This window comes from Equus quagga, unplaced genomic scaffold, assembly GCF_021613505.1.
Source record: "Equus quagga isolate Etosha38 unplaced genomic scaffold, UCLA_HA_Equagga_1.0 73442_RagTag, whole genome shotgun sequence".
Lineage (NCBI taxonomy): Eukaryota > Metazoa > Chordata > Mammalia > Perissodactyla > Equidae > Equus > Equus quagga.
The window spans coordinates 7,137,955-7,150,004 of record NW_025802777.1 but is presented as its reverse complement, the minus strand read 5'-3'; the positions used below and the strand labels follow the sequence as shown (position 1 = coordinate 7,150,004).

Here is a 12,050-nt window from a genome sequence, read left to right as displayed (position 1 = left end):
ATGAGGAGAGGAGTATCAGTCAGTACAGGGAAGGTTGTGCAGCGGTAACAAAAAATCCCTGGTCTCAGTGATTTTTACACCATGGTCGAGTTCCGCCTCCCTAGGTCAGCAAGGGGTGTTGGCTCTCTGTAATTTCTCAAGGAGCCAGGCTGGGAGGGGCTTCAGCTCAACACATGTTTGTGTGATCTTAGAGGCAAGAAAAGACAACCTGATGCACTTTGAGTTGGCTTCTAAAGCCTGTGCAAGAAGTGACACATATTCCACTGACCTCACTGGCCAGAGTGAGTCAGATTGCTATGCCCAGGTTCAAAAGTGCAGAGACAGGGTCCTGCTGCGTGCACACCCGAGGCAACCGAATGCTTGTGAATCCTCGATGACCATCACAGGAGGTGTGTGGTCATCTCCTGTACCTTGAATAGCAGACATCCTTAGACTACACTGAGCAAAAAGAGATTTGGTAGTGACTTAAAAAGCAAAAGCTCTGTCCTGACAAAAATAACAGGTGAAGACAGAATTTAGCTCTCCTCCTCTTAAATCATGGTGACCACATTATCAGTAAGCCAGTGGGGTCACAGGCATTGTTTTCTAAAAGCTGTGTCTTCAGGACCGGCCGGGAGTTGATACGTGTTGAAGCTGGGTGATGGAGACGTTGCTGTTCTACCTGCTTTTGTGGACGTTTGAAAATGTCTTTGATAAAATGTGCCATTTGCTGTGCATTTCCCATGTTTCTTTCCTCTCTGCCACAACCATCTCAGGTTGTTCTGATCCTCTGCTACATCCTGTCCTCTGCTACTGCATGTGTTTCGAGTCATCTCCTCAGTTGTTTGTTGGATATCAGCACATTTTAAAAAATTATTTTGTTGGCTTTCCCTTTGTTCTAAGATGTCAAACTCTTCATAATGTTTTAGAGTATTTCTTGATGACCTCTAGTTGTATTATATCTGTTTCTTTTTTTAAATGGTGAGGAAGATTGTCCCTGAGCTAACGTCTGTGCTGGTCTTCCTCTATTTTGTACGTGGGACGCCTCCACAGCGTGGCTTAATGAGTGGTGCACAAGTCTGCACCCAGGATCCAAACCTGCAAAGTCCGGGCCGCTGAAGCACAGTGCATGAACTTAACCAGCACGCCACTGGACCGGCCCCTGTTTTTTTTTAAGGTGTAGATTTATTGAATTTCAGAGTTCAATTAGATCACAGTCTTCTGATAAAAAGTATTATTTTCTGTCTCTTCCCTTTACCTCCTCCCTAACCTCAGTGTATGTTTTAGAGATGAGATCATTTTCTTTATTTATAAAAAGAAAGCTGTAATGACCCCGAGACCATGTGGTCCAGGGGCCAGCAGTTCTAACACATGGTGCAGCTGGCATTGCACACGTCCTGACGTTCTTCCTGGCTGCCTGCTGGGTTGTAGGCACTGTGCAGAGCGGGAAAAACAACAGAGAGGAAGAGGACAGACCCTGCCCTCAAGCTGCCCGCCGCCTGAGCCAGACCCTTCAGATAATCATCAGAACAACGTTGTAGGTCGATGACAGACGTGCCCATGGAACCGGGTGGAGGAGTAACAGTGTGTGGGAGGGGGACCATTCTGCCTCGTCAGGGGGGCGCTGAGCCAAGTCTCATGTGAAGAAGGTTAGCAAGGCGGTTGGGGAGGACGTCCAGGTAGAGGGGCAGTGAGGGGCAGGCAGGAGCCACAGATGGATCTGCGTTCTCACAAAGTTTGAAGCTGAGATGAACAGAGGGGGCGGGCAAAGCAGGCAGGCGTCGAGCGATGGAGGCCTTCCAGTGGCTCTTTGAGAATCGTGGACTTTACCCCGCCAGCTTTCAGTCAATATTTGTGTGTGTTACGTGGGTTGTTCACCATAATGACAGTCGCTTTGCATTATCAGATTGATTCATTAGGACCCACCCAGCCACGGCACTGTGCCCATGGTCACTCAATGCCGAGGAAAACAGCATTGATCTGCTCACACTCCGGGCTGTATTTCTCAGGTTCAGCAAATACCCAAGGATGCTTTAGCACAGACCAGGCCTGTGTCCTGATTGAGGAGGCCTAGCTCAGGAGTACCATTGCTCCATCCCAATAGGGTGGTATGTTTCTCCTGTAGAACATGGGTCCCTCCTGGCAGGATCACCAACTGGTGAAGATGCCGGGCGTCATGGCCCAGAAGTGTTCCCCCCCCAGTCTCTTCTGAGTGACCCCCACACTCAGCTACCTGACTGGGAAGCTGCACTGGGAGCATGATGGAATAATTCAGACATCTTCCTCTCCCTGGGGAAAAATCCAGGGGCTTTCACGGCACACAGGCAAAGGTCTTCTCAGGGACAGAAGGTTGCCTCCCCCAGAGATAGTCTGTGTTATGCTTGGTCTCACGTGTAGACTGGAGGCCTCCCAAGACAGGAGCACACAGCTCTCACCTGTACACGGATTCCCATGTGTGGCTGAGAAGCTGGCCTGATGGTGTCAGAGTCACTTTGAAGGGAGACGGAATTTCTTTTGCTCTTGACTCTGGAGCCTGCCTCATCTCCGGCATTGCTGGAGGCTTGCCCAGCAGCTGTGTCCCTGGAGCCTGGCTCGTGGCCCCCCGGGCCCTCCCAGGCCGTCCCTCTGTCCTCCTGTCCTGTTACGTCTCATCTCTTAGAGCCACGCTGGGGCCTGCTCGTGTCTTCCTGGCCTCGGCACATTTACTCTCCATTGTAAATGTCACCACCTTCTTCCTCCTGTGTTTTTCCTCTTGTTTTCCAGGCTCTTCAGAGTAACCTGAGGTATTCCTTGTTGCCAAGACGGCTCGTTATCAGCAAGAGATTAGCCCAGTGCCTGCATCCTGCTTTGCCCAGCGGTGTGCACTTAAAAGCCCTCGAAACCTATGAGATTGTCTTCAAGATTGTGGGGACCAAATGGCTGGCCAAGGATTTGTTCCTGTACAGGTACAACAGCTTCCCCACGGTACTACTTTTTTATTACCCAAGTAATCCCTGTTTCAGTTCACAAGATTAAAAAATGATACAAGCAGAATATGGAGGGGTGTGCAGCCATTCGTCATAAAGCCATCACCAGGAGGTTAACCAGGGCTCACCCTCTGGAGTGCATCCCCCCAGACTCTCCTTCAAGTCTGTTGTAGCTAGGAGCATAATGTCCATTCTGCCCAGGTACCTGCTCTTTGCTAACAGTATGTGCGACAATCCCACGACAAGTGAGCATCTCCTCCACCAGTTTAAATGGCGGCCTGGCTGCTTTGGAAACCCGCTTCAGCTGGCTCATGATTTGGAACTTCTGATGAGGCGTCTCACTTATCCCTCCTCTCTTTTTCCTTTCCCAAAGCTGTGGGTTGTTTCCTCTTCTGGCGAATGCAGCCATGTCGGTGAGGCCCGTGCTGCTTGGCCTGTATGAGAAGTACTTTCTCCCGCTGCAGAAGCTGCTCCTGCCCAGTCTCCAGGCCTTCATCGTGGGCCTGCTGCCCGGCCTCGAGGAGGGCTCGGAGATCTACGACAGGTGGGTCTGCTCCCGCCAGTGCAGACGGCTGTGCCGCATCCAGGCCGGCGGACAAGCGGCTTGTGTTTCATTTCACTGCTTTATAAGAAACGGGAAGAAGTACAGAGACATAGGAAGAGGGAAACGTGCAGAAGTGGGCTTGATGTTTTACATTTTTCTGGGGGCTCTCTGCTGGACAGAGTACTGTGTTTCCTTGGGAGTTACCTCCCTTTGCAGGGAAGAGTCAGAAGGCGAGAAAGTTTCCCAGGTTCACACAGTCAGCCGGTTGCAGAGATGGGATTCTGCCCCACGTTTGTCAGATTCTGAAGTCCTTCTCTGTGCCGTTACAGTGGGCTGCTTCTAAGTGAAAAAGCGAAGTGAGGTTTCATTGGCTCTTTCCTCAGGCTCGAAAGGTGATGCTAAGCAGAGTAGCTTGACAAATTTCAGCAGCACCTTGGGGAAATTTCTCAGGCTCCCATGCGTAAAAGGTGATGCGGGCTGCTTTGGTCACTGCTTGGGAGCAGAAGGCATATATCCATGAGACTAGTGAGTACAGAGTGCCGTGTATTCCTGGAGAATTAGAGTGTGAGAACCCTCTTCCAGTGTGTTGATCACTCTGAGTGATGCCACAGTGATTAACCTCTGTTAATAGGACCCGTTTTCAGAGCCCATGTGCAGCCTGACTGGGAGGTTTGGAAACCTTTGTGCTTGCAAAAGTTTCCATTTGATTACACAACACACTGCTCAGATTTTCCCCACGCCAGAGGCCCCAGCCGCACCGCCTCTGCTGTTGTGTTGGCTGTGACTAGAGGGGGTAGGGGGTGGGGTGGAAGCAAGGAATCAATCCAAGGGCTACTTGGAGTGCTCCCCTAAACTCAAGGAAACCAAATAATCAGAATGGTTTGAGGGGTTGTGGCTAGTGACCAGAGGTGCACTGCATGAACGTCTTTACTGGGGTCTGGCAAACCTAACCAAAAATTTCCACTTCAGCCATTTCAAGCTTTCACATAGACTGCGTGGTGGCTTTCCATTTCCCAAGGGGGAATCTATCTTTGCGATGGATTGAGCTACTAGGATCCACTTCCCTAGGAGGCAGAGTCTGTCTCGTTGCCATTTCAAGCCTGGCACCATGCCCTGTGGCTGGCACATGGTGAGGCCCAGTAGGTGTGTAGGTTAATGAAAGGTCAAGGTTACATAGGGGTCAACAAGAGGACCTTTACCAGATTCTGTCTCTTAACTGCTAGTCCCAGGCTCTTTCTAGAAGTTCTAGTCCATTCATGTTCTCCTAACAGATGTGTGTGTGTCTGTGTGTATGTGTATGTTTGTGTAAAATGTTCTTCCATCATCTGACAGACTAACACATCATTTCCCAAAGTGTGTTACACTTTTTTAGATCTGTGAGAGTGAATCACACTAGAAGCACATAAATAGTTTTGGTGTTTATGTTCTCTTAGTTGATAAATGAGGGTTCATTTGAACAGTTGTTAACGTTGCTCAACATGGGTGTTTTTTCCCTAACATTGTGATTTCTTGACATTGAACCAAGAGCTGAGTAAAGCTGCATGAATCACTGAGAAGATGTAGCTGTGGCAGAAAACCAGGTCCACTGTCTGCAGCACCCAGAGTTATTAGTTATCATGAGTTGTTAGTTACCAGCTTTCCAGGGTAGAGGCTGGTCGAGGGGACGGAGTAGGATCTCTAAGCGGGTGTGTGTGGGCACAGTCATTGAGGCGACTGCAGAAGATTTTTTTGTTGCTGTATCCATGTGAGTTTGAGAGAGTCTGGCAACTATTTCGTCCCCCAAAACCCTCAGGAATTGAGTCAAACAGCCCCTGCAAATCCTGTGCAGAGACAGGAAAGGAGGGTGCGGTGGCGTCCTGTTGTCCACGTTGGTAGAAATGCTAAGGGGTGTGCTCGGTTGGGCTGATGAAGGCGGAGTGACTCACAAGTTTCGTGTAGGCGGAGAGAGTCCCTGGTTTGTGCTTTTTATTGAACCGTGAGGAATGGGACTTTTGGCCGGCGTTAGGACCTGTTATCCACCCTGGCTTTCTAACCCTTTGATGCCTACAGATTACTCCTGGCCAGAACTCCTTTTTGAAAGTGCCCGTGAAATCAGTAGCTAGCTGTGTTTCGCTGTACTGAGAAAATGAGGTTAGAAGAGGAAGATACTAGCTTCTCTTCTAAGGAGGTGGAGGAGATGTGAATGCCCTCAGTGGTTTGTCAGCAAGCAGGAACTAGCTCGCCAGATAATCGTTTAAATCACTGGTTCTCAACTTTGGGATATTTTTGTCCCCTAGGGGACTTTTGGCAATATCTGGAGACGTTTTTGGTTGTCACAACTGGAGTTGGGAGGGTACTACTGGCATCCAGTGGGTGGAGGCCAGGGGTGCTGCTTAGCATCCCGCAATGCACATGCTTACCCCCACAGCAAAGCCTGATCCAGCCCCAAGTGTCAGCAGCGTCGCAGTTGAGAAACTCGGATTTAAATAGTAGTAGAAAAATATTTACTAACATTTCTTTTTGGTTGATTCCAAGCACCATGATGATGGGCTCCACTGGTCCTAGGATTTTTTACCCCTTTGGGGGCATGTATCTGAGCTCTGATGGTGCAGGGTGCTGTTGATACTGCTCTGCTTTGTGCAGATGATCACACCCCAAGCAGTTCGGTCTTGTGACAGCTCAGCTTTCCGTGACTGTCCATTCAGCAAAGTTGTGAAATGCTTGGGGTTTATGGCGAGTGGCCCCATGTCGCTCACTTGCTTTCTGTTGAGTGAAGAAGAGAGTGACAGTGTCATTTGAATGATCCTGCGTTGCAGGAGCCAGAGGAGAGCAGCAGCCAGGGTGAAAGAGGAAGGATGGGAAGAGTAGGGGTTTGGGGCTGGTTTGATTTCTCTTGGTTGTCAGTTGGTCTTGAAGGGAAAAGCTTAGTATTTGGGGCTCTAAACTGCACGCTAGTTTTGGAATTTCACAACTAAGATGGTATGAGTAGTTCTTGTTTATGTCACTTTTAACCCCAGTTGTCTTGCTCTTTACTTTGCTCTCCATTGCAAAGTCCTGTCATAATTGCCATTTTCTGAACTGTGGCATAATTTAAAATTCTAATATCTGGGGGGTTTTTTTAAGAATAAAATAAGACTGAAAGCTGCATTTCTTTACTAAAGAAAACTAGCCAGTGTACTCTGAGTATTGAAGAAGGGACAGTGTACTTGGCATTTCCCTGGCTTTGTGACAGTGGAACCCCTCCTCTATGAAACAGCTGAACTGGCCAGTGTTCCATGGAACGTACTTTGGGAATACACCATTCTAGGGGGACGTGAGATCAGTGTGTGCCTTGTAGTGTTTGCGGTGGGTTTGACCTGAGCGTCGGTCTTCTTGTGAGAGGGATCCTGGAGAGAAGGGTGCTCCAGCGCCTCCTAAGTTCATCTGTTTCTGTAGGACTCTCTTCCTAGCTCAGGACCATCCTGTCTGCCAGGGGCCACAGTGACCCATCTCCCCATCTGCCTGACTCACTGTAACTCAGCTGCTGAGTGGTGCTTCTGCCCCAAATTAGGGCCTTCGCTGCCTTGTTCTCAGAACTGGGCACAGATGAGCTCTTCTGTTTGCTCAGCCTTGCTAGCAGACCAATCGATATCTTCAGCCACTGAACCATTCTGTCTACTTTTCCTAAACGTTTGGCTGTCACTCATGCCTCTTCATTTTTGTTTTTTCTGAAAATATGATACCATGCATCATTTGCTACAAGTGTTTCATGAGACAAAAGGTTCAGAGTCATTTTGAGGAGAACAAAATTCATTTTTAAATATGAAAAAGTAGTAGATATTTTTCTCTTTTATTTATTTATTTTTTTTGGTGAAGAAGATTGGCCCTGAGCTAACATCTGTTGCCAGTCTTCCTCTTTCTGTTTGAGGAAGATTGTCCCTGAGCTAACATCTGTGCTAGTCTTCCTCTATTTTGTATGTGGGATGCTGCCACAGCATGGCGTCATGAGCAGCGTGCAGATCTGTGCCCAGGATCTGAACCTGTGAACCCCTATCTGCTGAAACAGAGCTTGTGAACTTAACCACTATGCCACCGGGCCAGCTCCAGTAGATATTTTTTGTATTAAATGTTTTCATATACACGGAACTGATTATTTTATTACTATAATAAAAGGGAAAGAGTGGCATTCATCTGAGTTTTTTCGAGTGCCTGCTGTGTGTCAGATGCTCATCTGGGCACTGAGGACACAGCAGGAAACAGCAGACCTAGTAGTAGTGGGAGGCGGTGTGGCCTGAGCACCTGTTCTCTATCTCGTGCTGAGTTTTTACACGAGGCTCTCACGTCGTTCTCACAACACCTCCACCTCTTTTCCCCATCCCATAGCTGAAAGGAACATGCTCGGGGTTACGCTTGTGCTAGGGACCACAGCCGGGAAGCAGATGTAGGATTTAGACACCAGAGGGCTGACCCCAGAAACCTGGGTAGACCACTGCACCACACTGAACCAGTCCTTCTGTAACTTTTTTCTGTCTTTGCAAGTAGGAAGCATGTGAGGAGTGGAATTCTTTCAGACTGTAGGTTAGATCACCCCCTAGGTGAAATTCCTTCCTGGGCATTTGCCTCTGCTGCTTTGCTGGCAGATATCATCACCCGGCCTGCAAGCTTCATTTTCGCCTTTGACAGGGAAGGTGCCCTCGTCAGCTGTAGGTTCACCACCGAGCAGAGATGGGCCTGGCCTGGGTCAGTCTGAGTGCAGACATAAGCCTGGACCCGCTGATGGTGCCGCTCCTCTTAAAGGACATGTGCGAAGTTGCTGACGTGACATAGGAGACCTAGATAAAGATAAGAGACAAATAAATGTCAGGCATCAGCAGGAAAGCTTCCCGGAGTGGGAGTCAGCTTATGGGGGTGCTGTGGGCAGAGTGACAGGAAACACCGTTCCGGGCTTTATGGAATTTGCAGTAGAGTGGGAAGCCCCGGCAAATTTTGTCCCCAGTGTTTCTGAAGTCAAATGTCACATGGCACGTTTTTGGCTGTGCTCGGGTATCTTTATCATTATTCAAGTCTCCACTCAGTCACATCAACCTCTATTTTTTTGACACATTAATGACTCCTTATGCTGTGATATAAAATGACTGGTCTGCTCATCCCCTTTTTGGCGGTGGAACTGCCTCCTGCAAGTACTGCGGCATCCGTGGTGAGGCCAGAGGTGAGATGGACATCTGTGCGCCAGTGACACAACCAGTCAGATGCTTCCTGTTGGCCAAGAAGGTGTGCCTCTCAGTGACATGTTTGTTTTAGCAAATTCAGTTTCAGTGACAGCTGACAGGTGGACAAACACAGAAGGGCAAGAGATGGCAGCAGCTCGAAGTGATGAGGAAGGTGGTGTTTCCACAGCCAGGGGAGAATGAGCTGTGGCTGTCCGTGAAGTGTTGATGGAACATTGAACAGCGAGCCGTGGATGTGCGGAATGCACCCTTGAAGTCTGTAATCTCTTGTCCACAGAACAGACACTCTGCTCCTGAGGCTGTCCTTGGTGGTTGGCAAAGAGGTGTTTTACTCTGCCCTTTGGGGGAGCGTCCTGGTGAGCCCGTCCATCCGCCTTCCTGCCTCGCTCTTTGTGGTGGGCCACATCAGCAGGGACTCGCCCGGCAGGGAGCAGAAGTACATGCTGGGCACGGATTACCAGCTCACGGTGGGTGCCTTGCTCTTCACGGGAGGCGGGGGGGCATGCATGTGTGGCTTCCTCTCGCACAGGTTGTCCCTGGGGCTGCAAAGAGCCCTCAGGGAGCAGTGGAAAAGGGAGGCATTCCAGAGTCAGAGTGTATGTCCCCTGCTGCTGAGCACAAGGAGAGGCGTCACTGCACACGGTGAAATCCAGGGTAGTGGTGTTTGTTTTTAACATATGCTTCACGATTTATATATGCAAATAAGTGTTCACACCCAAGAAGGGCCCTTCTGGAGGCTCCGCAAAGCTTCAGCAGTACGGTTAGCTGCAAACGGCCCTCCAGAGGGCCTCGCACAGTCTGCTGCTTCAGCTACAGCCTTGTTTTCTCCCCCTGCCCTGTGTCGCGCTGACCACTGCCCACACGTGACGCTCGCTCCTCCTCGGGCTGCTGTCTTGGTCCAGCTCTTCTCCTGCTGTCATCTTCTCCTCTGGCTGCTCTCAAACCTAGATTGTCGGGGTTCCCCAGGTGTCCATCCTCAGATCCTTCAAGGGCAGCTCTCTTCCCTGGCAATGACATCCTTTCTCATGACCTTGAAAAATGAGAATTTTCCAGACCTGTGTCTCTTCTCCCCAAGCTTAACTCTTGCTGTTTAATGGCCTGCTGTCTATCGCCACCTAGTGGTGTACCCACGCTTTGACGTTAAAATGTTCAAAATTGAATTCCTCAGTAAGAACGTCAGCAACTTGGTGTGAATTAGTTAACCCTCTGAATTCGTCTCTCTTTGCAAAGTGGGGACAACAGACCTTCCTCACAGGGGTCTCTGAGGACTATGTGAAAACACTGATGAAAAACACCTTGCACATATTCAGGACATAGGAGACCCGCATAAATAGGTCCCTTCTTTCCTGCCCCGTCAGTACCACTTTCGTCTCCTTCTCTCCATTTTTACTGCCCAGCTTGCGCTTTTTTTGTCTTGCTCCTGGACTGTAACATAATTTTCCAACTGGTTTCTTCCCATCCCATCCTCTACCCACCCAGTCCTCTTCGATTACTAAGAGATTTGCTTTTCCAAAGCATAGCTTGGCTCATATCTGTTCTATGCTTGAAAAATACCTGGTTTCCTGTTGCCAACAGATAAAGTCCAAACCCAAGAGTATTCTAACACTCTGTTCCCAACCCAACAAATACCTTGCTCTCCCCTTCAGGCCCGCTACGCTCCCAGAACTGACTGCCCCGCCTGGCCTTGTTCTTCTGTGGAGCTGCCTCTTTGCTCCAGCTGTTCCTCCTCCTCTTGCACTTACTGCCTGTTCCGTCTGTACAGGTCTCAGCGTATATCCTTCCTGTCCTTCAAGCTCAGCTCTCTCACAAAGCTTCGTCGTTTTCAGTTGAAAGATCTCTCCCTCTCCTCTTCTGAATTCTCATAGCGTTTTATTAGCATTTGTCTTATAGCTCTTATCTATTATGCATCTGTATTATACCTTCTGTACTCAGAAAAGATTCTCGAAATACATATTGAATTGGTCTGGAATCCATTTGATTAAATGTCTTTGGAGTTTTAGGTTAGCTGAAAGTCCTTATTGGAACCTAAAGACATGCCTTTCTGGGATCATAGAATTTGATCATGTGGTCCAGACCCCTCCAGCTCTCACATGGGACAAGTGACGGCTGCAGCTGACCATCTTCCCCATCACACAACCCCCAGGGTCTGGAACAAGAACCCAAGTTTCCCACACTTATACCTTATTGTTCGTTCCACATGATTTAAGATGGTGGTTTCAAGATTCCCAGGAAAAGTTACTTTCATTTTTATGACCATAAAGAGAAGCCTGCAAATGATGTTCATCGTCTTAGGGATGGAGTGTTCATGCCGTTTTATCATTTACAGGTAAAGTCTTTGTGCGCGTCACTATTGGATTCAAATGTTCTGGTGCAAAGAAATAATCTGGAAATTGTTCTCTTCTTCTTCCCATTTTATACCTGTCTGGTAAGTTGATCGTGTTCCTCTGGGGAAGTCACTGGTATTTCCCAAGGATGTGGGGTAGGCGCGATAGATCTCAGGCATTTTATGTTGAAAGGAGACCACCCACTTGGTGATCACCATTTTCTTTCAGCCAATTAAGGGTCCTTGTTCATTTTTGTGAGGATGGCGTGTATGTGGCAAAAATTAAATAGCTTCTTTTCATGGGCGGCATCTGAAGCACCAACCCCTTTGGAGAGCAGCCTTTTTAAGATAGAGCTCTGTAGACTGGTAAGGAAGGGCCGCGTGTCAGAAAGCCAATAATTTACTTAATCATCTTCTTGCAGTAAAGTTTCCTCTCTCCCCGTCCTAGGACTCCAGTGAGAGAGCCATCCCCTTGCCCAGATCCGACATCGTGCACATCCTGTCCGCTGCCACCCAGACTCTGCTGAGAAGAGATATGTCTCTGAACAGGAGGCTGTATGCGTGGTTACTAGGTACCGAGTAGTTCACAGCAACAGAAAGTCAAAGTTAACATGAAACCTTTTAGTGCTGATTTTTGGGATAAGTTTCGATCTTGGTTATAGGTTTCTGAATCCTGAAGTGTGGAAAGATAGCACACCGACTGAATATGGCAGTGAATTCTACTGCCTACACTGCAGATTTGGTTATTTTGCAGCTATTACATTAAAAAACAGGGAAATGATAAATGAGATTTAAAAAATGCTAACTGAATTCCATTCTAAGAAGCTTAAAATCCTATAAAAAATTTAGCTAAACGTTATTCAGGTGGAAGCCTATTGCTGTGGAGTCTCATGGGGTGAGAGCATGAAGGAAAAACCCACCAACATGGAATCTGGGTAGAAAGTTTTCTGTGGATGGGACTATTGGTGGCATTGACGTGCTTTGCCAGGTACTTGGGTAAGTTTGGGAGAGCATGAGAACCCCAGGCTTGTGTTTCTACGGGTGTGTGTTTT

General features: G+C 48.4%; 1 protein-coding gene across 1 annotated transcript in view; it reads left to right on the top strand.

The window, feature by feature from the left end:
* Positions 1-12,050, top strand: part of LOC124234249 (protein dopey-2-like) — a 98,039-nt gene that overhangs the window by 27,119 nt on the left and 58,870 nt on the right. The window contains exons 3-7 of the mRNA XM_046651498.1: positions 2,743-2,924; positions 3,319-3,489; positions 8,953-9,142; positions 11,002-11,100; positions 11,447-11,570. Coding sequence (XP_046507454.1) covers positions 2,743-2,924; positions 3,319-3,489; positions 8,953-9,142; positions 11,002-11,100; positions 11,447-11,570 — 766 coding nt within the window. The remainder of the gene's footprint in view (positions 1-2,742; positions 2,925-3,318; positions 3,490-8,952; positions 9,143-11,001; positions 11,101-11,446; positions 11,571-12,050) is intronic.